This window comes from Pipistrellus hanaki (genome assembly GCF_964339955.1).
Source record: "Pipistrellus hanaki genome assembly, chromosome: 11".
Classification (NCBI taxonomy): domain Eukaryota; kingdom Metazoa; phylum Chordata; class Mammalia; order Chiroptera; family Vespertilionidae; genus Pipistrellus; species Pipistrellus hanaki.
The window spans coordinates 68,752,090-68,776,115 of record NC_140513.1 but is presented as its reverse complement, the minus strand read 5'-3'; the positions used below and the strand labels follow the sequence as shown (position 1 = coordinate 68,776,115).

General features: G+C 45.3%; 1 protein-coding gene across 4 annotated transcripts in view; it reads left to right on the top strand.

Annotated features, from left to right (window-relative positions):
• The window catches only part of MFSD14B (major facilitator superfamily domain containing 14B), a 66,556-nt gene that overhangs the window by 30,246 nt on the left and 12,284 nt on the right, over positions 1–24,026 (top strand). For all 4 annotated transcript variants that reach the window (XR_014796333.1, XM_084899025.1, XM_084899024.1 and 1 more), the window contains 3 exons: positions 11,713–11,840; positions 14,613–14,727; positions 23,324–23,542. Coding sequence is in view for 3 of the 4 variants with exons in the window: in XM_084899025.1 (XP_084755151.1) it covers positions 11,713–11,840; positions 14,613–14,727; positions 23,324–23,542 (462 nt within the window). In the remaining variant the exon portion in view is untranslated. The remainder of the gene's footprint in view (positions 1–11,712; positions 11,841–14,612; positions 14,728–23,323; positions 23,543–24,026) is intronic.

Sequence of the window (24,026 nt, the reverse complement as noted above, 5' to 3'; positions counted from 1 at the left end):
CTTTGTATTTCAAGTCTTTGACTTGATTCTTGCCATCCTCTAGTCTGCTGTTGGGTCTCTGTATATTATTCTTTATTTCAGTCAGTGTATGCTTAATTTTTAGTTGGTCCTTTTTCATATCCTCGAGGGTCTCACTAAATTTATCAGTGCTTTCTAGAAAATCCTTATAACCGTGTTTTTGAACTCTATATCCAGTCATTTGCTTCCCTCCACTTCTTTCATTTCTGACATGCTTCTTTGTCTCCCCATTTTGGTTGCTTCCCTGAGTTGATAGAGTGGCTTTGTGTGCTAGGTGTCCTATAGGGCCCAGTGGCTCAGCCTCCCCAGTTACTTGAGATGGACACTTTTGGTGCACCCCTTTGTGGGTTGTATGCACAGTTTTGTTGTAGTTAAGCCTTGATTGTTATTGGTATCACTGGGAGGAATTGACCTCCAGGCCAATTGTCAATGAGGATCAGCTTTGTTTACGATTGGAAAACTTCTTTGCTGGTGACACCCCAATGGGGCAAGACTTGTTTCACTGGGGCTTTGGTGCTCACTAAGTCTGTCCCCAGAGTGTGTCCCTTATGGATCTGAGGAGTTGTAATCTGGATGGTCCTACTCTGACTTCTGGGTACACTGACTCTTGGATCGCCAAGGAGGTGCTAATTTTTTTTTTTTTTTAAATATATTTTATTGATTTTTTACAGAGAGGAAGGGAGAGAGATAGAGATCCAGAAACGTCGATGAGAGAGAAACATCGACCAGCTGCCTCTTGTACACCCCCTACCAGGGATGTGCCCGCAACCAAGGTACATGCCTTTGACTGGAATCGAACCTGGGACCTTTCAGTCCGCAGACCAACGCTCTACCACTGAGCCAAACCGGTTTCGGCAGGAGGTGCTAATTTAGCCTCTGCCTGAGGCCACCCAGCAGGAGCTATGGAGAGATCTGCAGATTCCACTTCTTCACTTCTTCGTTTGGGGTTTGGAGGTGCCCAGATGAGGCCAAGCTGTGAAGCAATGCAAGCTACTGCGGGGCCTTGGGCCTTCTTTTGGATGTTCTGGGTCTCTCTGACTCAGCTGCAGTTTGTTAGGTAATTTTAGATTTCAAAGGACCAGGCTATTCATATGCAAAAACCTCTGTGCACAGCTTGGGTGCGGGTGGGTCTCAGGGCAGAGCAAACAGCAATGGCTGGCCATCGGCCCTGCCCTAAGAGGCCCCTGGGTCTCAGTGTCCCTCAGTAACCACTGCAAGCATCTCTGAGTGAAAGCTGCCCTTGAGTTCCGCCTATGCCAGACAGTCCAGTTTCTCCTAGAATGAGTATGAGTCCCCAGATTCTCACCCAGAACTGGAGTTCAGAGCAGTCAGGAGCTTGTGTCTCCCTCCCAACTGAAAAAGACAGCAGCAAAATTACTCACATGCCTCTCCTTGTGTGCGCCTCTGTACCTCTGCACTTTACTTCCGCAGCTCTTCTGATTCTCAATGTGCTTTTCTCTTTCCTTCTATTTGTAGAATTTCCACTCAGCCAGCCTTCCTGTGGTTCTGGATGATGTCTGTTTTGTCTTATTGTTTTGAAGTGGTTGTGTGAGGCAACAATTTCAGGTGTTTACCTATGCTGCCATCTTGGTTTCTCTCTGTCCATTGATTTTTAGAGAGAGTGTAAAGGCAAGTGAGATACAGAGAGAAACATTGATGTGAGAGAGGCACATCAATTGGTTGCCTCCTGCATATGCACCCTGATCAGGACTGGGGATTGAGCCTGAAACCAAGGTATGTGCCTTTGACTGAAATCCTTGAAGGGGTGTCGAACTCAATCAGAGAAGGGGCCAAAATCTAAAATCCAGCCTAAATCGTGGGCCGAATGGTTTACTGAACAGTCATAAACTGACAATGTCATAAACTGACAGCGGAGTGCAGTGATGACAGCGCGGTGCAGGCCACATTGCAAGGCCTGGCGGGCTGGATTTGGCCCGCGGGCCTTGTGTTTGACACATGTGCTTCAGTCTGTGGGTCAATGCTCTATTCACTGATCCAAACCACTTAGAGTGGATATTGTATTCTTTATTTTTGATTCTTTTCTTATGGTATCCATGTCCTTTTACAGGCTATTGGAATTCTCATTAACCATTATAACCATTACTTTGAAATCTCTAGTAGATAGCTTGCTTCCATTACATTTAGGTTTTTTTTTTCTGGAGATTTCTTGCTATTTGGTTTGGGGCATGTTTCTCAGTCTCCCCATTTTGGTTGCCTCTCTGTTTTGTTGTTGCTGTGTATTAGTAGATCTGCTAGCCTTAATAGGGTGGACTTACACAGTAGACATGCAGTGGTACCCAGTGACACTGGCCACCTGCACAAAGTGCACCAGGAATGTTTGTTGTGTAGGTTACATTTGCCCCGGCTCGGCTCTCCAGATATGTCCCCATCCCGCTAGTTCCCCAAACATCCTCCACCTCACAGGTTGTCCTCTTCTGGCCCTCAGCGTTACCCAAGCAAGCCAATCACACCTCCTGTGGAACCAGGGCTTACTCCAGCCTCTGGTCACAAGCTTTCCTCCTGCACCTGTGGTCTGAGAGCATACTTTGTATAACTTCCATCTTTAAGAAATTGTCAGGGTGTGTTTTATGGCCTAAAAATGTGGCTGTCTTGAGGAATGTTCTGTAAGCTTGAGGCATACACTTTGAAATAATTTAGGCCAAAGCCGGTTTGGCTCAGTGGTAGAGCGTCGGTCTGCGGACTGAAAGGTCCCAGGTTCGATTCCGGTCAGGGGCATGTACATTGGTTGCGGGCACATCCTCGGTAGGGGGTGTGCAGGAGGCAGCCTGTCGATGTTTCTCTCTCATCGACGTTTCTAGCTCTCTGTCTCTCTCCCTTCCTCTCTGTAAAAAATCAATAAAATATATTTTAAAAAAAAAAAGAAATAATTTAGGAATGTCAATTTGATGTTCAGTTCAGCCATGTCCTTGCTGAGCTTCTGTCTCCCTGCTCACATCGCCCAGCTGTTCTCTCATGTGTCCAGTGTCTACATTAGATTCCTTGGTAGATTAATCCTAGTTTAAATTCCCAGCCTGGTAATTCCAACATTGCTGCCCAGTCTGTGTCTGATGATGCTCTGATTTTTTTTGTCTTTTAGTACACTGTATTTTTTGTTGTTGTTGTTAAAAGGTGGACCTGATGAACTTACTGGGTAAAAGGAACTGAGGTAACAAGCCTTCAGTGTGACATTTTAGGTTTATTTGGATAGGAGCAAAGACTGTTGTGCCATGCCGCCATCTTAGTTTCTCTGGATTGAATGTTTCTCACATTGACATTTACTTGACACAGAGGGTAGGATTCCATATTCAGCTGGGACACATAAAAAGTTTAACTACTGCCCAAACTGGTTTGGCTCAGTGGATGGAGTGTTGGCCTGCGGACTGAAGGGTCCCAGGTTCGATTCTGGTCAAGGGCATGTACCTTGGTTGCGGGCACATCCCCAGTGGGGAGTGTGCAGGAGGCAGCTGGTCGGTGCTTCTAACTCTCTATCCCTCTCCCTTCCTGCTTGTAAAAACAGCAATAAATATATTTTTTTAAAAAGTTTAACTACTCTGCACCTGCTAATCTTTCACACTTACTAGACAATAATAAAGTTAACACTTTATTGGCCACTCATTGACTTTCTCCTATTACAAATATAAGTTTTAATACAGTTTTTTTTTTTGCTATATCCATAATAAAAACCTATCTTGGACAAATAATTTTAAAAAGTCCTCCCTAATTGCAATAACTCAACTGACTGACATAGAGGCCATCCTCAATAACACTTCTAATAAAAAAATAGGCCAATTTAAAAATAATAAACAATAAAAACTTATTTCACTATCTAATTGTAAAAATAAAAAAGTCAATAATTATGCCACCACTCACATAAAATACTAAATTCACCTAATCCTGGCCTATTATGTCTACCCCAACACATAACAATATCTATATTCTATCTATTAATAATTAAAGAGTAATATGCAAATTGACTGTACCTCCACTACACCCACAAGCCATGCCCACCAGCCAGTCAGGAGCAAGTATGCAAATTAACCCAACCAAGATGGCTGCGACCACAGTGCAAGCAGGAGCTTGGGTTTCCCCAGCAATGGAGGAAGCCAAGCTTCCCGTACATGCTGGCCACGTGTGGATGCAACTCAAGGATATAAAGTTTCAATTATAGAAGATAAATAAATCCCAACAAAAATGGCAGCAGCCATGAAACTGGAGAGAGCAGAAGGTTTGAATTGCCCCAGCAATGGAGGAAGCCAAGTTTCCGCAGCCCTGGCCTGCCTTGGCCTTCGCTCAAGGCTACAAAATTTCAATTATAGAAGATAAATAAATCCCATTTTCCAGAGCCTCCACTTGGGTCGCCAGGGGGCGTGGCCACCCTGCAAACCACCATAGGCCCTCACCCATGCACCAGGCCTCTATCCTAGCTAATAAAAGAGAAATATGCAAATTGACCATCACTCCAACACACAAGATGGCTTTCCCCATGTGGTCAAAGAAGGCTGCCCCCATGTGGACACAAGATGGCCACCACAAGGTGGCCAGCAGGGGCAGGCAGTTGGGAGGGACCAGGCCTGCAAGGGAGGGCAGTTGGGGTTGATCAAGCCTGCAGGGGAGGGTAGTTAGGGGTGACCAGGCCAGCAGAGGAGGGAAGTTGGGGGTGACCAGGCCTTCAGGGAAGGGCAGTTGGTGGGACCCAAGCCTGCAGGGGAGAGCACTTGAGGGAGACTAGGCCTACAGGGGAGTGCAGTTGGGGAAATAAGCTGGCAGGGGATCAGTTAGGCATCAATCAGGCTGGGAGGGGAGTGGTTAGGGAGTGATTAGGCTGGCAACTAGAAGCAGTTGGGGCAATCATGGAGGCAGACAAGTGAGAAGTTGAGAGCCAGCAGTCCTGGATTTTGAGAGGGATGCTCTGATTGCCATTTAGGCCTGATCCTACTGGAAGTTGGGGGCGACTGGGCCTGCAGGGAGGACAGTTGGGGGGGGACCCAGGCCTACCAGGATCAGGCCTAAACAGGCAGGCAGGCATTCTTCGAGGGGTCCCATATTGGAGAAGGTGCGGGCTGAGCTGAGGGACACACATCTCTATGCTCGAATTTAATGCACTGGGACTTTAGTATACATAATACACACACAAACACACACACACACACACACACACACACACACACATATATATAATCTATTCCAGGGGTCTTCAAACTACGGCCCTCGGGCCACATGCAGCCCCCAAGGGAGTCTGATCCTGCCCGCCAGGCTTTTTGGGCAGTGAGCGCAGCCAAGGTGTTACAGTAGGGATTAGTAGTTCATATAGTCCGGCCCTCCAGCTCTCTGAGGGACCGTGATCTGGCCCCCACTTTAAAAAGTTTGAGGACCCCTGATCTATTCCTATAAAAGGCTAATGTGCAAAGATTCCCCTTGGGAATTCGACCAGGAGGCTGGGAACTTGATCACTTTCTATGATGTGCGCTGACAACCAGGCGGCAGTGTGGAACTAAAGTAGGCCCCAGCCTGCAGTCCCGATGAGCCCTGATCGCTGGCCAGGTTTAGGGACCCTACCTGTGCACACACTTTGTGCTCCAGGCCTCTAGTGTCCTCTATAATAATAAAAGCACAATGTGGGAGAGAATCCAAGATGGCTGCTCGGGTAGGCAACTAGCCGCAGCCGCACACAACAATTTTAATAAAATACAACTAAAATATAAAATGGACATTACCCAGAACTACAGGAAAGTCGACTGACTGGAAATCCTACAACAAGAAGCAAGGAGAAAACCAGAAGGAAGCACGGAGGAGCTGTAAAAGCCTAAGGTACGGAGACACGAGGCGTGCGCGGAGAGGACGGAGCCGGAGAGGAGGGAGGCCGAGTGCCTGGCGGGCGTTCCCTAGCGGAAAGGAGATAAAACTCCGACTGTGCTGGGCCCCTGACTGCTCTGAACCCCAGTTCTGGGCCAGACCCCGGGGACCCAGGCTCAGCCATAGGGAGCTGGGCTGTAAGTCGGAACCCCGGGGTAGCGGAGAAAGGAGGTCCCGGAGGCGCGCACACAGCGCCCAGAGAAGGGACGGCCGGCTGTGCCGCGGGATTGCCCTGACGGGAAGGAGACTGGGGCTCCAGACTGCTGTGAACGCCACCTCCAACTCCACTTCCAACTGAACTGAACCCCAATACCGGGATCATTGTGGGAGAGCATAGACTGTTTGGCAGCAGGCGAAAATAGAGGGCACCTTTCTCTCAGAGGCGCCGGCAGCGAGCACTGAAGGACCCGCATAGGGCGGGGCTGACGGAAGCCAAAGCTGCAGGCTCCACCCTGAAACCCCGTCCCATCTGTAACTGCGAAATGCGACAACAAAATAGATCACAAACGAAAGAAATGGAGGACAAAAAGCGTCTGGATATAGAGTTCAAATCTACGCTTATAAGGTTTTTCAAGAATTTCCTAGAAAAGATGGATAAGGCCTATGAGGATATGAAAAGAGATCAACTAGAATTAATAAGGAGTCAACAAGAAATGATAAGGGATCAACAAGAAATAAAGAATACATTGTCTGAAATAAAAAATATTCTACAGAGTCCTAAAAACAGAAGGGAAGATCGCAAGAATCAAGTCAAAGATTTGGAACATAAAGAGCCAGAAGACACTCCTCCACAGAAGCTAGAAGGCAAGAGAATCCAGAAAATTGAAGATAATGTAAGAAACCTCTGGGACAACTTCAAGCGAACCAACATCAGAATTATGGGGGTTCCAGAAGATGAGAGAGAGCAAGATATCGAAAACATACTGAAAGAAATAGTGACAGAAAACTTCCCCCACCTGGTGAAAGAATTTGACTTACAAGTCCAGGAAGCCCACAGAACTCCAAACAAAAGGAATCCAAAGAGGACCACACCGAGACACATCATTATTAAAATTCCAAGAGCAAAAGATAAAGAGAGAATATTAAAAGAAGCAAGAGCAAAGAAGGTAGTAACTTATAAAGGAGCACCTATACGATTGTCAGCTGACTTCTCAACAGAAACCATGCAGGCCAGAAGGGAATGGCAAGAAATATTCAAGGTGATGAATAGCAAGAACCTACAGCCAAAAATAAGCTACCCAGCAAAGCTATCACTCAGAATCGAAGGCCAGATAAAGAGCTTCACTAATAAAAAAAAGCTAAAGGAGTTCATCACCACCAAACCAGAATTATATGAATTGCTGAAGGGGGTTCTTTCAGAAGAGAAAGTAAACAAAGATAAAAATTATGAACAACAAATACGTAATTATCAACAAGTGAATCTAAAAACCAAGGAAATTAAAAAAATCTGATGAACAATATTAACTGTTGAATATAATAGAATCAGAGGTATGGAAGGGGAGTGAACTGACGATTCTTGGGGAAAAGGGGAGAGGGGGGCGTGGGAAGAGACTGAACATAAACTGTGCACCTATGGATGAGGACAATGGGGAGAGGGGAAAGGGCAGAGGGTGGGGTGGGAACCTAGTGGAGGAGAGCAATGGTGGGGGGGGGGGGGAAGGAACATTTGTAATAATATGAAAAATAAAAACTTATTTAAAAAAAAAAAAAAAAAAAGCACAATGTGCCAGTTAGACTGGATGTCCTTCTGGATGACCTTTGGACGAAGCAGGGGCTGCCCGGGTCCTAGGTGCCTGCAGGTGGCCAGAGGGAAGATGGTGCTGGCAGCCGGGGGAACGAAAGCCTACTCTTGCCCGAATTTTGTGATCGGGCCTCTAGTATAATATATAATAAAAAGTAATTTGCAAATCAGCTAAAAGGCGGAATGATCGGTGTCTATGACGCACACTGACCACCCCGGGGCTGACATTCTTCTGGCCTCCTGGTGGTCAGTTCAGTGCCACTCATCCAGAAGCCACGCTCACGGCTGGCGAGCACAGGGTGCTAGTGAGAGCCTCTCTTGCCTCTGGCAGTGCTAAGGATGTCCAACTGACCGCTTAGGCCCCCAAGGTCTCCCGGACTGCAAGAGGGTGCAGGCCAGACTGAGGAACACCCCCTAACTGCATTAATTTTATATGCCAGGCCTCTAGTCTATACTAATAAAGGTAATATGCTAATTAGACCAGGAGTCCTTCTAGATGTCCTTCTGGACAAAGCCATGGTGGTAAGGCTGAGGCAGAGGCAGTTAGGGGCAATCAGGCTTGGAGGGGAGGGTATTTGGGGGTAAGCAGGCCAGCAGTGGGGGGCAGTTGGGAGCAATCAGGTTGGCAAGAGGGGACAGTTGGGTCAAAAAGGATGGGGGAAAGAGGGGAAAGTTGGGAGTGAGCAGAACTGCAGGCAAAGTGGTTATGGGCGATCAGCCAGGCAAGCCAGTGAGAAGTAGGAGCCAGTGGTCCAGGATTGGGAGAGGGATGTCTTCAGGGAGTTGGACATCCCCCAAGGGGTCCCAGATTGGAGAGGGTGCAGGCTGGCCTGAGGAACACCCCCCACCACCACCACCATGCATTAATTTCATGCACCAGGACATTAGTTTATATATCCTATCTAATAAAAGAGTAATATGCAAATAGACTATCACTCCAACACACAAGATGGCTGCCTCTATGTGGTTGAAGATGGCTGTCCCCATGTGGACACAAAATGGCCAGTAGGGAAGGGCAGTTGGGAGGGACCAGGCTAGCAGAGGAGGGAAGTTAGGGGTGACCAGGCCTGCATGGGAGGGCAGTTAGGGGCAATCAGGCTGACAGAGGAGCAGTTAGGCATCAATCAGGCTGGCAGGCAGAAGTGGTTAGGGGTAATGAGGAAAGAAAGCAGGCAAGCAGTTGGAAGCCAGCAGTCCTGGACTGTGAGAGGGTCCCAGATTGGAAAGGGTGCAAGCTGAGCTGAGGTACACACACCCCCTGTGCACAAATTTTGTGCACCGGGCTGCTAGTATTTTAATAAAGTAATTACTAGAAAAGTAGTTTTTATTTCTAAAAAATTGTTCTAGTCAAATAGATTTATTGAGAGATTCCAATACAGGTTGCTTGTTATAGTAAAACATGGAAATAAAATTAAAAGAATATGTTGTGGGACAGCTATCCAAACTAATAAAAGAGTAACATGCTAGCCGAAACTGGTTTGGCTCAGTGGATAGAGTATTGGACTGTGGACTGAAAGGGTCCCAGGTTTGATTCTGGTCAAGGGCATGTACCTTGGTTGCGGGCACGTCCCTCAGTAGAGGGTGTGCACTGTGCAAGAGGCAGCTGATCAATGATTCTCATCGATGTTTCTAACTCTCTATCCCTCTCTCTTTCTCTCTGTAAAAAATGAATAAAATATATATTTTTAAAAAGTAATATGCTAATAGACCTTACCTTTGCGACACCCACCAGCCTATCAGGAGTGAGTATGAAAATTAACCCAACAAAGATGGTGGGTTAATTTGCATAGGTAGGCACCTAGTGGCCAGGTGGGGTGGGATGCTTGCGTCATTGCTGATGTACATATTCCACAGCAACACAGCCACTCCAGGCCTCTGGGCATCATGGGAAGGTGGAAAGGTGGGCTCTGGGCCAGAGCAGAAGCACAGCTGCGGCCAGAGTGAAGGTGGTGCCAGCAGCCAGGAGAAGGAAGCCCCATTCTTGCATGAATCTTTGTGCATCGGGCCTCTATATGATATAATTAACAGGCATATAAAGAACACATTTTGACCCTGGTCAGTTTGTCTCAGTGCATAGAGTACCACCTGCAGACTGAAGGGTCCTGGGTTCAATTCCAGTCAAGGGTACATACCTTGATTGCCATGTTTTCTCCATCTCTCCCTTTCCCTTCCACTCTCTAAAAACCAATGGAAAAATGCACTCAGGTGAAGATTAAAAACAGGAAAAAAAGAAACACATTTTTAAGAACATCATGTAAGTGCAACAGAAAAGAATAGAAAACTAAATACTAGTGGCCCAGTGCACGAGATTTGTGCACTGTGGAGGGGGTAGGTCCTTAGCCCACCCTGCACCCTCTTGCAGTCTGAGCCTTCAGGGGATGTCCAGCTGCCGGCTTAGGCCCACTTCCTGTGGGAGCTGGCAGTCAGACATCCTCAGTGCTGCTGTGGAGGTGGGAGAGGCTCCTGCCACCACCGCTCCGTTCGCCAGCCATGAGCCCAGCTTCTGGCTCCCTGTGGGATCGCACTGACTACCAGGCACCAGTTTATGCATTGAGCGTCTACCCCCTAGTGGTCAGTGCACATAATAGCAACCTGTCATTCTGCCATTCGGTTGATTTACATATTAGCCTTTTATTATATAGAACTAGAGGCCTGATGCATGAAATTTGTGCGAGGAGCTCAGCCCTCAAGCTCTGACTTCATCTAGAAGGTCGTCTGGACAGTAGTTCTGCTGTTTGGCTGTCCAGTCTAATTTGCATATTATTCTTTTATTATTATAGATGGCTTTAATTTTTCTCAGTCCCAAAATACATGTATGTAACAGGTTGTTGGGAGTGTTAGGAATTAAAAAGGAAGCACCTGAAGTTTGCAAGTGTATGAATTCATGGATGATTTTTAGTTTCCTTTGTTACATCTTGTGTTCATCTTGGTAGATTTTTTTCAGTTAACTTTTACTTTGTAAGTTCATTATTACAATACATAGAAGAGAAGGTTTAGATTTTAGATAAGCATCAAGGAAGGACACAAGAGTAACAATCATTCTGTGAATTCTCCAATTTTAGCATTGGGTGTTTTGTTTTGTTGTTTTTGGTTGGTTGGTTGGTTGGTTGGTTGGCATGTGAAGTGAGCACTGTGCCACCAGCAGGGTCTGCAGATCAGACCTGTGGCCACCTCAGAGGACCCTGAGTCGAAAAGGAAATTATTATGTAAGTGCCAGCTAATAATGATTGCCAAGTAATTAGTGTGAGTTTCTGTACTTCTTGTGCTTATGTCTGGTGTTCCTGTTTCTTGCTTCTCCTTAGCCTCCATCCTGTTGTCAAGTTGCATTATCTTCTTCCTAAATTCAACAGGAACATAGATCTTTTTTTTTATTTTTTTTTTATGGACATATTATTTTTAGCTACTAAATGAGTCTCTTTTGTTGCTGGTGTAGATTTACTCAGAGTCCTTGGACTTGCTGCACAAGACTTTGCAGAAGACTGGAAGCTAACAGATGCTAGCATGAGCAGGAACATGATTAAAGAAGTAGCTTCCACTTCAGTCTTTAATTTCTTCAGATGACTCCATGTTGGCACCTCAGTCCCTTGCGTAGCCTTCAGTTTTCTTCTCCCACTTAGCTGTCGTCTGGGCAACTCTCAATCAAGAACATAGGTCTTAAGCTTTTCTTATGAAATTTTTCTGTTTATCCCTATTAGCTTACAAGCGGTTTGAGAGTAGCAGGTGTGTATTTGTTTGGGTGTCTTTATAATATCAGTTAATTCACAGCTTTGTACATAATAGATATGCTGTGCACATTTATTTAAATGAATTTATTAATGCTCATCTTAAGGCCAACTGTGGGTATAAATATATTTCATATCACCTTTTCAACTTGTCCCAGAAAACAAGCCCTTACCCCTCTCTTTCTTTTCTAGCAGATTTAGAAATTTTGTTAGAATTCTTAAAAACGATCGTTTATATGTAATATTTCAAGTTATTCTGTTTGGGGGCCAAGAAAGGAATGCTAGCATTTAGAAATTCATTTAGAAGATGAGAATTACCAGTGCTATAATTGGGAGGTTGTATCGTAACTCTGACTTTGCCTCTGCTTTCTTCTCCAGGGCCTGCTCTCCTTCCTGAGCGCCCCGCTCATTGGCGCCCTGTCCGACGTGTGGGGGAGGAAGCCCTTCCTCCTGGGCACCGTCTTCTTCACCTGCTTCCCCATCCCCCTGATGACCGTCAGCCCGTGGTGAGTGCTCAGCCTGGCGTCATCCCCACTGTCTTCGTCACGTATGAATAATACTTCTGTGAGTCATTTGTAACAATTTAAAGTGGTTGTATCTGGTTTTTATTCGATCTCTTTGCTAATACTGAAAGCCAGTTTGGGCATTGCTATCTTGCCCGTATTATAATTGGGAGATGAAGAGATTACATAATTGACGCCGAGGTAAAGAATGAGAATAAAAGCTGTAGTTGCCATGAGGTCAGTTACAGGATTTGAGTCTTGGGGGAAAGGGGCTCTGGGGGTCCCACTTGCCCCTGTGGCTCAGTTTCCTTTGGGAATGTAATTGTTTTAGTCAGCTCATTGGTCTAGGGCCGTGGTTGGCAAATTTCGGCTCGCAAGCCACATGCGGCTCTTGGTCCCTTGAGTGTGGCTCTTCCATAAAATACCACAGCCTGGGCGAGTCTATTTTGAACAAGTGGTATTAGAAGTTTAAGTTTAAAAAATTTGGTTCTTGAGGGATGTTCGACTGCCTGTTTAGGCCCAATCCCAGTAAGGCCTAATGTCAGTCAGACATCCCTCTCCCAACTGCTCACCTGCATTCCTTCTTGATTGCCCCTAACCACTTCTGCCTGCTAGCCTAATTGCCCCTAACTGCCTTTCCCAGCAGGCCTGATTCCTCCCCCCAACTGCCCTCCTCTGCAGGGCTGGTCTCCCCCCAACTTCTCTCCCTTGCAAGCCTGGGTCCCCCTGTTGGCCTTTTCACCCCCAACTGCCCCCCACCGCCAACCTGCTCATCCCCAACTGCTCCCCACAACTGGCCTACTGCCCCCAATTGCCTCCCCTACCACTGGTCTGATCGCCCCCAACTAACCTCGCCTCCTGGCCTGATCACCCCTAACTGCTTCTGCCTTGGCCCCGCCATCATGGTTTTGTCTGGAAGGATGTCCAGAAGGTCTCCCAGTCTAGTTAGCATCTTCCCCTTTTATTAGTGTAGATTATCATCATGTTCTAAATTTGTAACCATACTGGAGCATTTTATTTCCTGCCAGATGAAGAATTTAAAGAACTACTTCTTGGTATTAAGCCTTTCATTCCAAGAATGTACTACTTTCCCAGTGATTTAGAGCTTTTTTAATGTTCTTTGAATACATTAAAAATGTTTATAGATCTTTAAATGATTTTACCTCTTCTCGTTTTTTTGATACTGCTTTTGCTAATTGTGTGAATAATGATAAATAGAAGTGATGATAATAAACTTACCTCCCTCATAAAGAAAACATTGTAATGTTTTATCATGAAGTGTTAAGCTAGCTTTTATAAGATAGCTTTTAGATTGAAAAATACTAATTTTTATTTTATGCAGAGATTTTCTTTCTTAAAATCAAGATTGGGTGCCAAATTTTTTTAGATGCCTTTTTTGCATCAGTAGAGATCATTTCATTTTTCTCCTGGAATCTGTTACCATAATGAATTATCTACACTAATAACAGAGAAACATGCAAATTGACCATCACTTCGCTATGGCCACCAGCCAGTCAGAGAGAGTATGCAAATTAACCCAACTAAGATGGTGGCTGCCATGGAGCTGGAATGAGCAGGAGGCTTGGGTTGCCTCCAGCGATGGAGGAAGCCAAGCTTCCTGTCTGCCCTCGCCTGCCCTGGCCTCCACTCAAGGCTACAAAGTTTTAATTATAGAAGATAAATAAGGCCTGCAAACCACCACAGGCCCCACACCCCAAGAGAACACCATCCTGATCCGGGACATCCTTCAGGGCAAACTAGTTGACCCCCACCCATGCACCAGGCCTCTATTCTACCTAATAAAAGAATATTATGCAAATTGACAGTCACTCCAACACACAAGATGGCTGCCCCCATGTGAACACAAGAAGGCTGCCACAGGATGGCTTGCAGGGGAGGTCAGTTGGGAGGAACCAGGCCTGCAAGGGAGGGCATTGGGGGGACCAGGCCAGCAGGGGAGGGCAGTTAAGGGCAATTGGGCTGGCAGGGGAGCAGTAGGGGGGTGATCAGGCTGGCAGTTAAGCATCAATCAGGCTGGCAGGGGATTGGTTAGGGGTTAATCAGGCTGGCAGGCAGAAGCAGTTAGGGGCAATTAGAAAAGCAGGCAGGTGAGCAGTTGGGAACCAGCAGTCCTGGATTGTGAGAGGGATGTCTGACTGTCCATTTAGACCCGATCCTACTGGCCTAAACGGGCAGTTGTACATCCCTCGAGGGGTCCCAGATTGAAGAGGGTGCAGGCTGGGCTGAGGGACATCCCCCACCCCTGTGCATGTTTAACTAAATCTAGGGAATTTAGATAGTTTATGTTTCTCTTATTTTAGCTTCCTTTAAAACTATAACTTTACTTAATTTTTTAAAAATTTATTTTTATTGATTTCAGAGAGGAAGGGAGAGTGACAAAGAGATAGAAACATAAATGATGAGAGTCACTGATCAGCACACCCTATACTAGGGATTGAGCCTGTAACTTGGAAAAGTGCCTTGTCTGGAATCGAACCCTGACTTCCTGGTTCATGGGTGGATGATCAACCACTGAGCCACACTGGCCTGGCTAACTGTATTTAAACTTCATGTACTGACTTCCTTTGAGCAGTGACAGAATTAGTATGTTTCTATTTCTTTCCCTCCATGCGGTTATAATTTTGTTAGTTGTCCTTATCTTATATATGCATATAAATAAAATTTATTTTTTTGTTTATATTCTACATGTCTTTGTGGTTATGAAAATGTACATACACTACCTCTCTCCTGGGTAACTGAAATATCTTTTTATAGGTGGTATTTTGCAATGATTTCTGTGTCTGGAGTCTTCTCAGTCACATTCTCTGTGATATTTGCCTATGTAGCTGATGTCACTCAGGAGCATGAGCGAAGTACTGCTTATGGATGGGTAAGACAATAGTTTGGGGTTGTTTTTTTTGTTGTTGTTGTTGTTTTTTAAATATATTTTATTGATTTTTTACAGAGAGGAAGGGAGAGAGATACAGAGTAGAGAGTTAGAAACATCGATGAGAGAGGGTCATCGACCAGCTGCCTCTTGCACGCCCCCTACTGGGGATATGCCTGCAACCAAGGTACATGCCCTTGACCGGAATCGAACCTGGGACCTTTCAGTCCCCCTGCCAACGCTCTATCCACTGAGCCAAACCGGTTTCGGCAGTTTGGTTTTTTTAAACAGAGAAAAAATTAACATTCTATTGAAAGGTCACTGAAAAGTGAGATTTAAAATATGTAGTAAATATTGACATATAAAGGAAAATTTAAAGAATTGAAATTTAAAAAGAGATTTAAAAATAGCCTGATCATTGTGGCTCAGTGGTTGAGCATTGACCCATGAACCAGCAGGTCATGGTTCGATTCCTGGTCAGGCACATGCCTGGGTTGTGGGCTGGATCCCATTTGGGGATGTACAGGAGGCAGCCAATCACTGATGTTTCTCTCTCTCTCTCCCTCTCCCTTCATTTTTAAAAAATGTTAAAAATAGCAAGCTAGAAATTGCTATTAATCTATTCTCTGGTTTTAAGGTTGGAATGTATGGATTGTCAGTTGTAAAGTTTTTTAAAAATTGACTTGTTTCTTGTTATCTTATCCCTTGACAGATCACAGGTTACAAATCTCTGTGCACCTGTTTTGAATTGGAGAGGTGTTAAAACCTCAGCCATGTTAATCCAACTATATTATTTGGTGTGTGGCTCAGACATTTTTTTTTTAATCTAATATTGCAGAAGAGGATCACACATTCATTCAGCAAATAATGTTTGATTGCATTGCCAAAGTTGTAAGAGACTTTTTTTCTTTCTGGATATTTGAATATTGGACAATCATTTCTAATTTCCCTAGGCCTGAGAATGGCATTGTGGTTGTGTAGCGAAGAAAGATTGTAGATGACAGGCTGAATCTGTGGATGCCAGAGTATCCCACCTCTGAGAGCTGCTCCCCTGGTTCCAGGGGAAAGAGGGCGTGTGAGCATGTGTTCGGTGTGCACACCCCTTGGCATGTGTGGGTGTTGTTGGAGAGGGAGAATTGTTCCATCTTAAACCTTCTGGGTACTTTGACTAACTTAATAATTAAATTTTTTTAACTTAATCTTTATTGTTCAGATTATTGCATTTGCTCCTCTTTCCTTCCCCCCTCAATAGCTCCCCTCCACCTGGTTCCCATCCCACCCTCTTCCCTTACCTCCCCCCATCACTGTCCTCATCCATAGGTGCATGATTTTTATCCAGTCTCTTCCTGCACCCCACACCCCTTTCCCCCTGAGAGTTGTCAGTCCACTCTCATTCTATGCCATTATTCTATTATATTCACCAGTTTATTCTGTTCATCAGATTTTTAAAAAAATATATTTTATTGATTTTTTTTTACAGAGAGGAAGAGAGAGGGATAGAGAGTTAGAAACATCGATGAGAGAGCATCATCGATCAGCTGCCTCTTGCACACCCCCTACTGGGGATGTGCCTGCAACCAAGGTACATGCTCTTGACCGGAATTGAACCTTGGACCTTTCAGTCTGCAGGCCGACGCTCTATCCACTGAGCCAAACCAGTTTTGGCTGTTCATCAGATTTTTAATTCACTTGATTTTTAGATTCACTTGTTGATAGATATGTATTTCTTGTTATAATTTTTATCTTTATCTTTTTCTTCTTCCTCTTCTTAAAGAATACCTTCCAGCATTTCATATAATACTGGTTTGGTGGCGATGAACTCCTTTAACTTTTTCTCATCTGTGAAGCTTTTTAGCTAACCTTCAATTCTGAATGTCAGCTTGGCTAGGTAGAGTAATCTTGGTTGTAGATTCTTTTAAAAAAAATATTTTTAATATATTTTATTGATTTTTTCAGAGAGGAGGAGAGAGGGATAGAGAGCCAGAAACGTCGATGAGAGAAAAACATCGAACAGCTGCCTCCTGCACACCCCCCACTGGGGATGTGCCCACCAGTGCACATGCCCCTGATCGGAATCGAACCCGGGACCTCCCAGTCCGCAGACCGACCCTCCACCACTGAGCCAAACCGGTTTTGACGGTTGTAGGTTCTTGCTATTCATCACTTTGACTATTTCTTGCCACTCCCATCTGGCATGAATAGTTTTTGTTGAGAAATCAGCTGACAATCGTATAGGTGCTCCCTTCTCTTCCTGCTTTTAATATTCTCTCTTTGTCTTTTGCTCTTGGCATTTTAATTATGATATGTCTTGGTGTGGTCTTTTTTGGATTCCTTTTGTTTGGGATCCTCTGCTCTTCCTGGACTTGTAAGTTTATTTCTTTACCAGGTAGGGAAAGTTTTTAGTCATTATTTCTTTAAATAGGTTTTCAGTATCTTGCTCTCTCTCTTCTTCTGGCTCCCCCATAATTCTGATGTTGATACGCTTAAAGTTCTCCCAGAGGCTCCTTTCACTATCTTCAACTTTCTGGATTCTCTTCTCTTCTTGCTTCTCCGGAGGAGTATCCTTTGCCTCTTTGTATTCCAAATCTTTGACTTGATTCTTGCGTTCCTCTAGTTTGCTGTTGGGTCTCTGTATAGTATTTATTATTTTAGTCAATGTATGTTTAATTTCTATTTGGTCCTTTTCCATATCCTCGAGAGTCTCTCTCATATCCTTGAGGGTCTCACTAAAGTTATTGGCCTTTTCTAGGAAATTATTGAAAAATCTTATAACCGTGGTTTTGAACTCTATCTCTAGTTGTTTGTTTTCCTCCATTTCTTTCGTTTGTGATCTGTTTTTTTGTCTCTGTATTTTCGCTGCTTCCTGAGTTGGTAGGGTAGCTTTGTGTGCTAGGTGTCCTATATGGGCCAGTGGCTCGACCTCCCCAGTTACCTGGCATGGACACTCTTGGTGCACCCCTTTGTGGACAGTGTGTACAGCCTTGTTGTAGTTAAGTCTTGATTGTTGTTGGTATCACTGGGAGGAACTGACCTCCAGGCCAACTGGCAGTGATGAGAGAGAATCATCAATTGGCTGCCTCCTGCACGCCCCCTACTGGGAATCGAGCCTACAACCCAGGCATGTGCCTTTGACTGGAATCGAACCCAGGGTCCTTTAGTCTGCAGGCTGACGCTCTATCCACTGAGCTATACCAGCCAGGGCTGTACCACAACTTTTTTTATCCACTCATCAATTGATAGGCATTTGGTTTGCTTCCACATCTTGGCTATTGTAAGGGTTGTTGTTACACTTCCTGTTGTCCCAGAGGTCCCTTAAACTATTTTTACTTTAATTTTTTTTTTCTTGTTGCTGCTATGATTGGATATTTTCTGCCACCATGTCTTCAAATTGCTTCTTTGATCACCTGCTTCATCTGGAGGCCCACAGGTGCCATCTTCCCTGGGTCAAGCACTCTGTCCTCATAGCACCAGCCTGGGGGAGTGGGCTGACCCAGTCCTCCAGCTCTTGGCACCCACACCTGGCAGAGCTCATGACCTGCAGAAAGGGCTGTTGCAGCTTGGGCACAGTGCATTCTGCCTGTGGAATAATTACCGGTAATATTCAGGCAATCACAGTACTTGTTGGAGACTAGGGCAGTTGGTGAACTATGTGACTCTGGAATGGTGGGCCATGTTTCCACCCTGCCCACCACTGGTCCTGTCAGCCACTAGGAGACCCACAAACCTGTCCCTCCGATTCCCAGTGGCTACACTGTGCTGACCTCACATTGGATAACTACCCAGTGGGACCTTTGGTGCGATTTTTGTTTCTTGAGATTTTGGTAGAGACAGAGACACTGAGTTCTGTGGCTCCAGAACAGGGGTCATTTTTCCCTCCCTATGGCCCCTGGTGCCCATCTCCCTAAAGGAAACCCACAAGTCTCCTTATTCTGACTCACAGTGACTCCACCCTGCTGAGCTTGCATCCTGCACAAAAGTCTGCTGGCTGCAACTTGCCTGGACCTGTGGTGTCCTTTTTCTTGGAAAACTAGTTGATGACTAGGCCAGACACTGATTATGTGGCTTTGGAGTGGTGGCCATTTACCTCCCACCTCCCTGCATGCCACTGATGCCATCCCCCTGTAGGAGACCTATAGCCTTGTTCTTCGACTCCTAGTGGATGCTCCCTGCTGAGCTAATTAATGCCCTGCAGAAAAGACTGTATCCACCTGGAGCAGTGGTGTGCTTTTTATGTTTCTTGAGGATCTCTTTTTTTAATTTAATCTTTATTGTTCAGGTTATTACAATTGTTCCTCTTTTGTCCCCCCATAGCTCCCCTCCACCAGATAATACCCCACCCTCTGCCCTTACCTGCCCCCCCTGTCCTCATCCATAGGTGTATGCTTTTTGTTCAGTCTCTTCCCCCCACTCCCAATCCCTTTTCCCCCAAGAATCGTCAATTCACTCCCTTTCCATGCCCCCGATTCTATTATATTCACCAGTTTGTTCTGTTCATCAGATTTTTTATTCACTTGGTTTTTAAGTTCCCTTATTGATAGATATGTATTTCTTGTTCATAATTTTTATCTTTATCTTTTTCTTCTTCCTCTTCTTAAAGAATACCTTTTAGCATTTCATATAATTCTGGTTTGGTGGTGATGAACTCCTTTAGCTTTTACTTATCTGTGTAGCTCTTTATCTGACCTTCAATTCTAAATGATAGCTTTGTTGGGTAGAGTACTCTTGGTTGTAGGTTCTTGTTGTTCATCATTTTGAATATTTCTTGCCACTCCCTTCTGGCCTGAATAGTTTCTATAGAGAAATCAGTTGACAGTCGTATGGGTGCTCCCTTGTAGGTAATTAACTGTTTTTCTCTTACTGCTTTTAATATTCTCTCTTTGTCTTTTGCTCTTGGCATTTTTATTTTATTTTATTGATTTTCCACAGAGAGGAAGGAAGAGGGATAGAGAGCTCCAAACATCGATGAGAGAGAAACATCGACCAGCTGCCTCCTGCACACCCCCTGTCGGGGATGTGCTCTCAACCAATATACATGCCCTTGACCGGAATCGAACCCGGGACCCTTCAGTCCACAGACCGACGCTCTATCCACTGAGCCAAACCGGCTTTGGTGCTCTTGGCATTTTAATTATGATGTATCTTGGTGTGGTCCTCTTTGGATTCCTTTTATTTGGGGTGCTCTGCACTTCCTGGACTTGTAAGTCTATTTCTTTCACCAGGTGGGGAAAGTTTTCAGTCATTATTTCTTCAAATACGTTTTCTGGGACTTCCATAATTATGATGTTGGTACGCTTGAAGTTGTCCCAGAGGCTTCTTAAACTATCTTCAACTTTTTGGATTCTTTTTTTTAATTTCATTCAGTGTATGCTTCATTTCTAGTTGGTCCTTTTTCATATCCTCGAGGGTCTCATTAAATTTATCAGCCTTTTCTAAGAAATTCTTGAAAAATCTTATAACCGTGGTTTTGAACTTTATATCCAGTGGTTTGCTTTCCTCCATTTCCTTCATTTGTGGCCTGCCTCTTTGTCTCCGTATTTTAGCTTCTTCCCTGAGTTGGTGGAGTGGCTTTGTGTGCTTGGTGTCCTAGTAGGGCCCAGGGGCTTGGCCTCCCCAGTTACCTGAGGTGGACACTCTTGGTGCACCCCTTAGTGGGCTGTGTGTGCAGTCTTGTAGTTAAGCCTTGATTGTTGTTGGTATCACTGGGGGAGTTGACCTCCAGGTCAGTTAGCTGTGAGGATCTGCAGTGTTTCCACTGGGAGGGCAGCTTGGCTGGGGCGGAGTCTCAGGGTGGTTCAGACAAGCTTTGGTTTCCCATCAGCCCCACCCTAAGAGGGCCCTGTTCTTAGTGTCCTGTGGCAATGCTGCTGAACGAAGGCTGCTCTCAAGTTTCACCCACTGCCAAGATAGTCCAATTTCTCCCTGAATGGGTCTGATACCCAAAATCTCACCCAGAGCTGGATTTCAGTGCAGTCGGGAGTTTTTGTTTTCCTCCCGAACGAGAAAGCTACCCTTGCATTTGCTGCCTGCCCTCTCCATGTGCAGCGAGTAAGCCAGCCGAGTATTCAGCTGCCGCCCCTCCATAGCTCCTCTGAGTCTCAGTGTCCTTTTCTCTTTCCTTCTAGTTGTAGAATTTCCACTCAGCCAGCTTTCCAGTGGTTCTGGACGATGTCCGCTCTGTCTTCCAGTTGCAGTTTTTATTTTATTTATTTATTTATTTATTTAATATATTTTATTGATTTTTTTACAGAGAGGAAGGGAGAGAGATAGAGAGCTAGAAACGTCGATGAGAGAGAAACATCGACCAGCTGCCTCCTGCACATCCTACCGGGGATGTGCCCGCAACCAACGTACATGGCCCTGACCGGAATTGAACCTGGGACCTTTCAGTCCGCAGACCGACGCTCTACCACTGAGCCAAACCGGTTTCGCCCAGTTGCAGTTTTTAAATTGTTGTGCTAGGCAGCAGTCTAGTGTTTACCTTTGCCGCCATCTTGATTTCTCTTGAGGATCTCCTGTTGGCAACTGAGATAGGCACTGGGTTATGTGGCTCCAGGCAGAGGATATTTCCGCCCACTGTGCACCACTGGCGCTATCCATCACCAGGAGACCCCCTAGACCCAGCCTCCCAACCCCTGTGACCTTGCCCTGCCAAGCTTATGTCCTTCAGAAAAGTCTGTTTCTCGCACCCAGTCTGGACCTGCAGTGACTCTTTTTTAAGGATCCTCTGCTAGAGACTCATGCAGTGACTGAGTGCTGTGGTTCTGGGGTAGGGACCACTTTCCCCACTGAGTGCCTGTCCTGTACCACCCCAGACAGGAGACCCACCAGCCCTGTTCTGTCTTTGGTGGCCATGCCCTGCTGAGCTCACACCTTGTGGGCTACCACCAGTGTGGGCCCACCCTACAGACTTCATTCAAACGACTCGAAGAAGTCCAGGCAGCCTCGGGGTGGTGGAGCAGCTGCCAGGAGGCTGATCTCCGAGCACTGTGGGCCCTTTATTGATTGGCCCCAGGCTTGGAGTTTCTGAAGCCGACCTTTGTACACAGCTGGTCTATTCCTACACACACCCAGACCCAGTGGAGGCAGTCACGAACTGTGGATTACATGGCTGCTCCACACAGGTGGTCCAAAGCCAGTTGCAGGCAGCCTCTGACAGTCACCTGCACCAGAGTTCCTCCCCAAATGGACTCAGAACCGGCACAACCACAGGTGGGCTTCAGACCAAACCAGAGACCAACCACACAAGGGGCACATTCACAGAGAGATCTCAGTAGTCCCTACTTCCTGCTGGGGCCAACTCTAATTCGAGAGGGAGGTCCCACCAGTGACTTATACACTGTGGTCAGGTTTGGTCCTTATAGTCAGCCTGCTGGGTGTTAGTCCACTCGCAGATGGGCTGACAGCAGTCATGACGCCACTACAACAGGAGGGCTCACATAACCCACCCAAGAGACTTTTCTGGAACACCTAGCTGAAGTGATCAGGAAGATCCCTCTGCTGAGCCCCACAAGACTCCAGCTGCATAAGGCCTGGCACTGGTACCCTGAGCTGGGGGCCTCCGCAGCTGAGGCTCGGTCCTGATTTAACTCCACATATGGGTGTGGGGCCAGCCCATTCTGGGTCTCTGCCCCTCTGATCTCTAGGAGGTCCTTAATGATGATTGCTTTGTAATTTAGTTGTAATTTTTGTTTGGTTGTGGGAGAAGGCAAGGACTGCGTTTTCCTACTCAGCCATCTTGACCGGAAGCTCAAATAGTGCATATTTCTGAGAGATAAAATCAAGAACAGTCCCTGGGTAGTTTTTATCATATGCCAGTGGGCATTTTTTAAATATTGTAACTTTCTTCCCACAGCCCTATTTCTCAATTAAATAAGACAAAAACGTGTGTTTTCTTTATAAGGAAGATTTGCACAATCTTTATTTTTTTCCATCCTCACCAGAGGATATTTTTTTCATTGATTTTAGAGAGAGGGAAGTGGGGGGAGAGACATCAATGTGGGAGAGAAACATTCATCATTGCCTTGTATGCACCCCAATCCTGGATCAAGTTCACAACCTTTCTTTGTACGGAATGATGCTGTGGCCCACTGAGTCACACTGGCCAGGGCCACAACTTTTATTTGTAATTACTTTTGTTTTTTGCTCTTATAGCTTTACACAATATCTCCAATTAGTTAGTAGTGGATGAAAAAATTCTTAAAACAAAATGACCTATATTCTCGTTTCTTAAAATTTGTGTGCAGCACATTCCTTTGTCTTGTTTAAAACCGAGGGAGGGCCGAGACCGGCTTGGCTCAATGGATAGAGCGTCGGCTTGGGGACTGAAGGGTCCCGGGTTCGATTCTGGTCAAGGGCATGTACCTTGGTTGCGGGCATATCCCCAGTAGGGGGTGTGCAAGAGGCAGCTGATCGATGACTCTCTCTCATCGATGTTTCTAACTATCTCTCTCCCTTCTTCTCTGTACAAAATCAATAAAATATATTTAAAAATAATAATAATAAAAAATAAAATAAAATAAAATAAAATAAAACCGAGGGAGGATGGCTGTAGGTGTGTGCCTGCTGCAGGTGGGACGCTGGGAGAGTGCCTTTTCCGCAGGTCTCAGCCACCTTTGCAGCCAGTCTGGTCAGCAGCCCAGCCATTGGAGCGTACCTCTCAGCGAGCTACGGAGACGGCCTCGTTGTGCTGGTGGCCACGGTGGTGGCTCTTCTGGACATCTGCTTCATCCTATTGGCTGTTCCAGAATCCTTGCCAGAGAAAATGAGACCACTCTCCTGGGGAGCTCAGGTTTCTTGGAAACAAGCAGATCCTTTTGCGGTAAATAAAAAGCTGAAAACATTATTTTTCTAAGTATCTTTCTAAGCCATGCAAATAAGAGAACATTTCTGCAAACTGAAGCATCCCCGCAATTGTTAATCCATTTCTGCCTCCAGTAAGAGAAAAAAATTAATTGCAAGGAAGGGACTGAGGTAGAGTGTGCATCAAGAAATATATAGAGTTGGTATTTTTTAAGTCGTGCGTGCGATTATCACAATGAAAGAGAAAAAAATGTCTAGTTAATTCCTATGAGGGAAAGAATTTTTTTTGGTTTTGCATGGTGTTTTATATTCATTTTTTAACAAAGAAATGAAGGTGGCCATTTAAAGTAGTTGTTTTCACTTGCTAAATTAAAAAAGGACAAAAATATCAGATCTGACTAAAGTAGTTATTTTCTAAGTTGTAGAAATACATCCATTTAGACCAGGGGTTTTGAACTTGTATTTTATAGATTAGATTCTTGGTTTTCTTTCTTTTAAAAAAT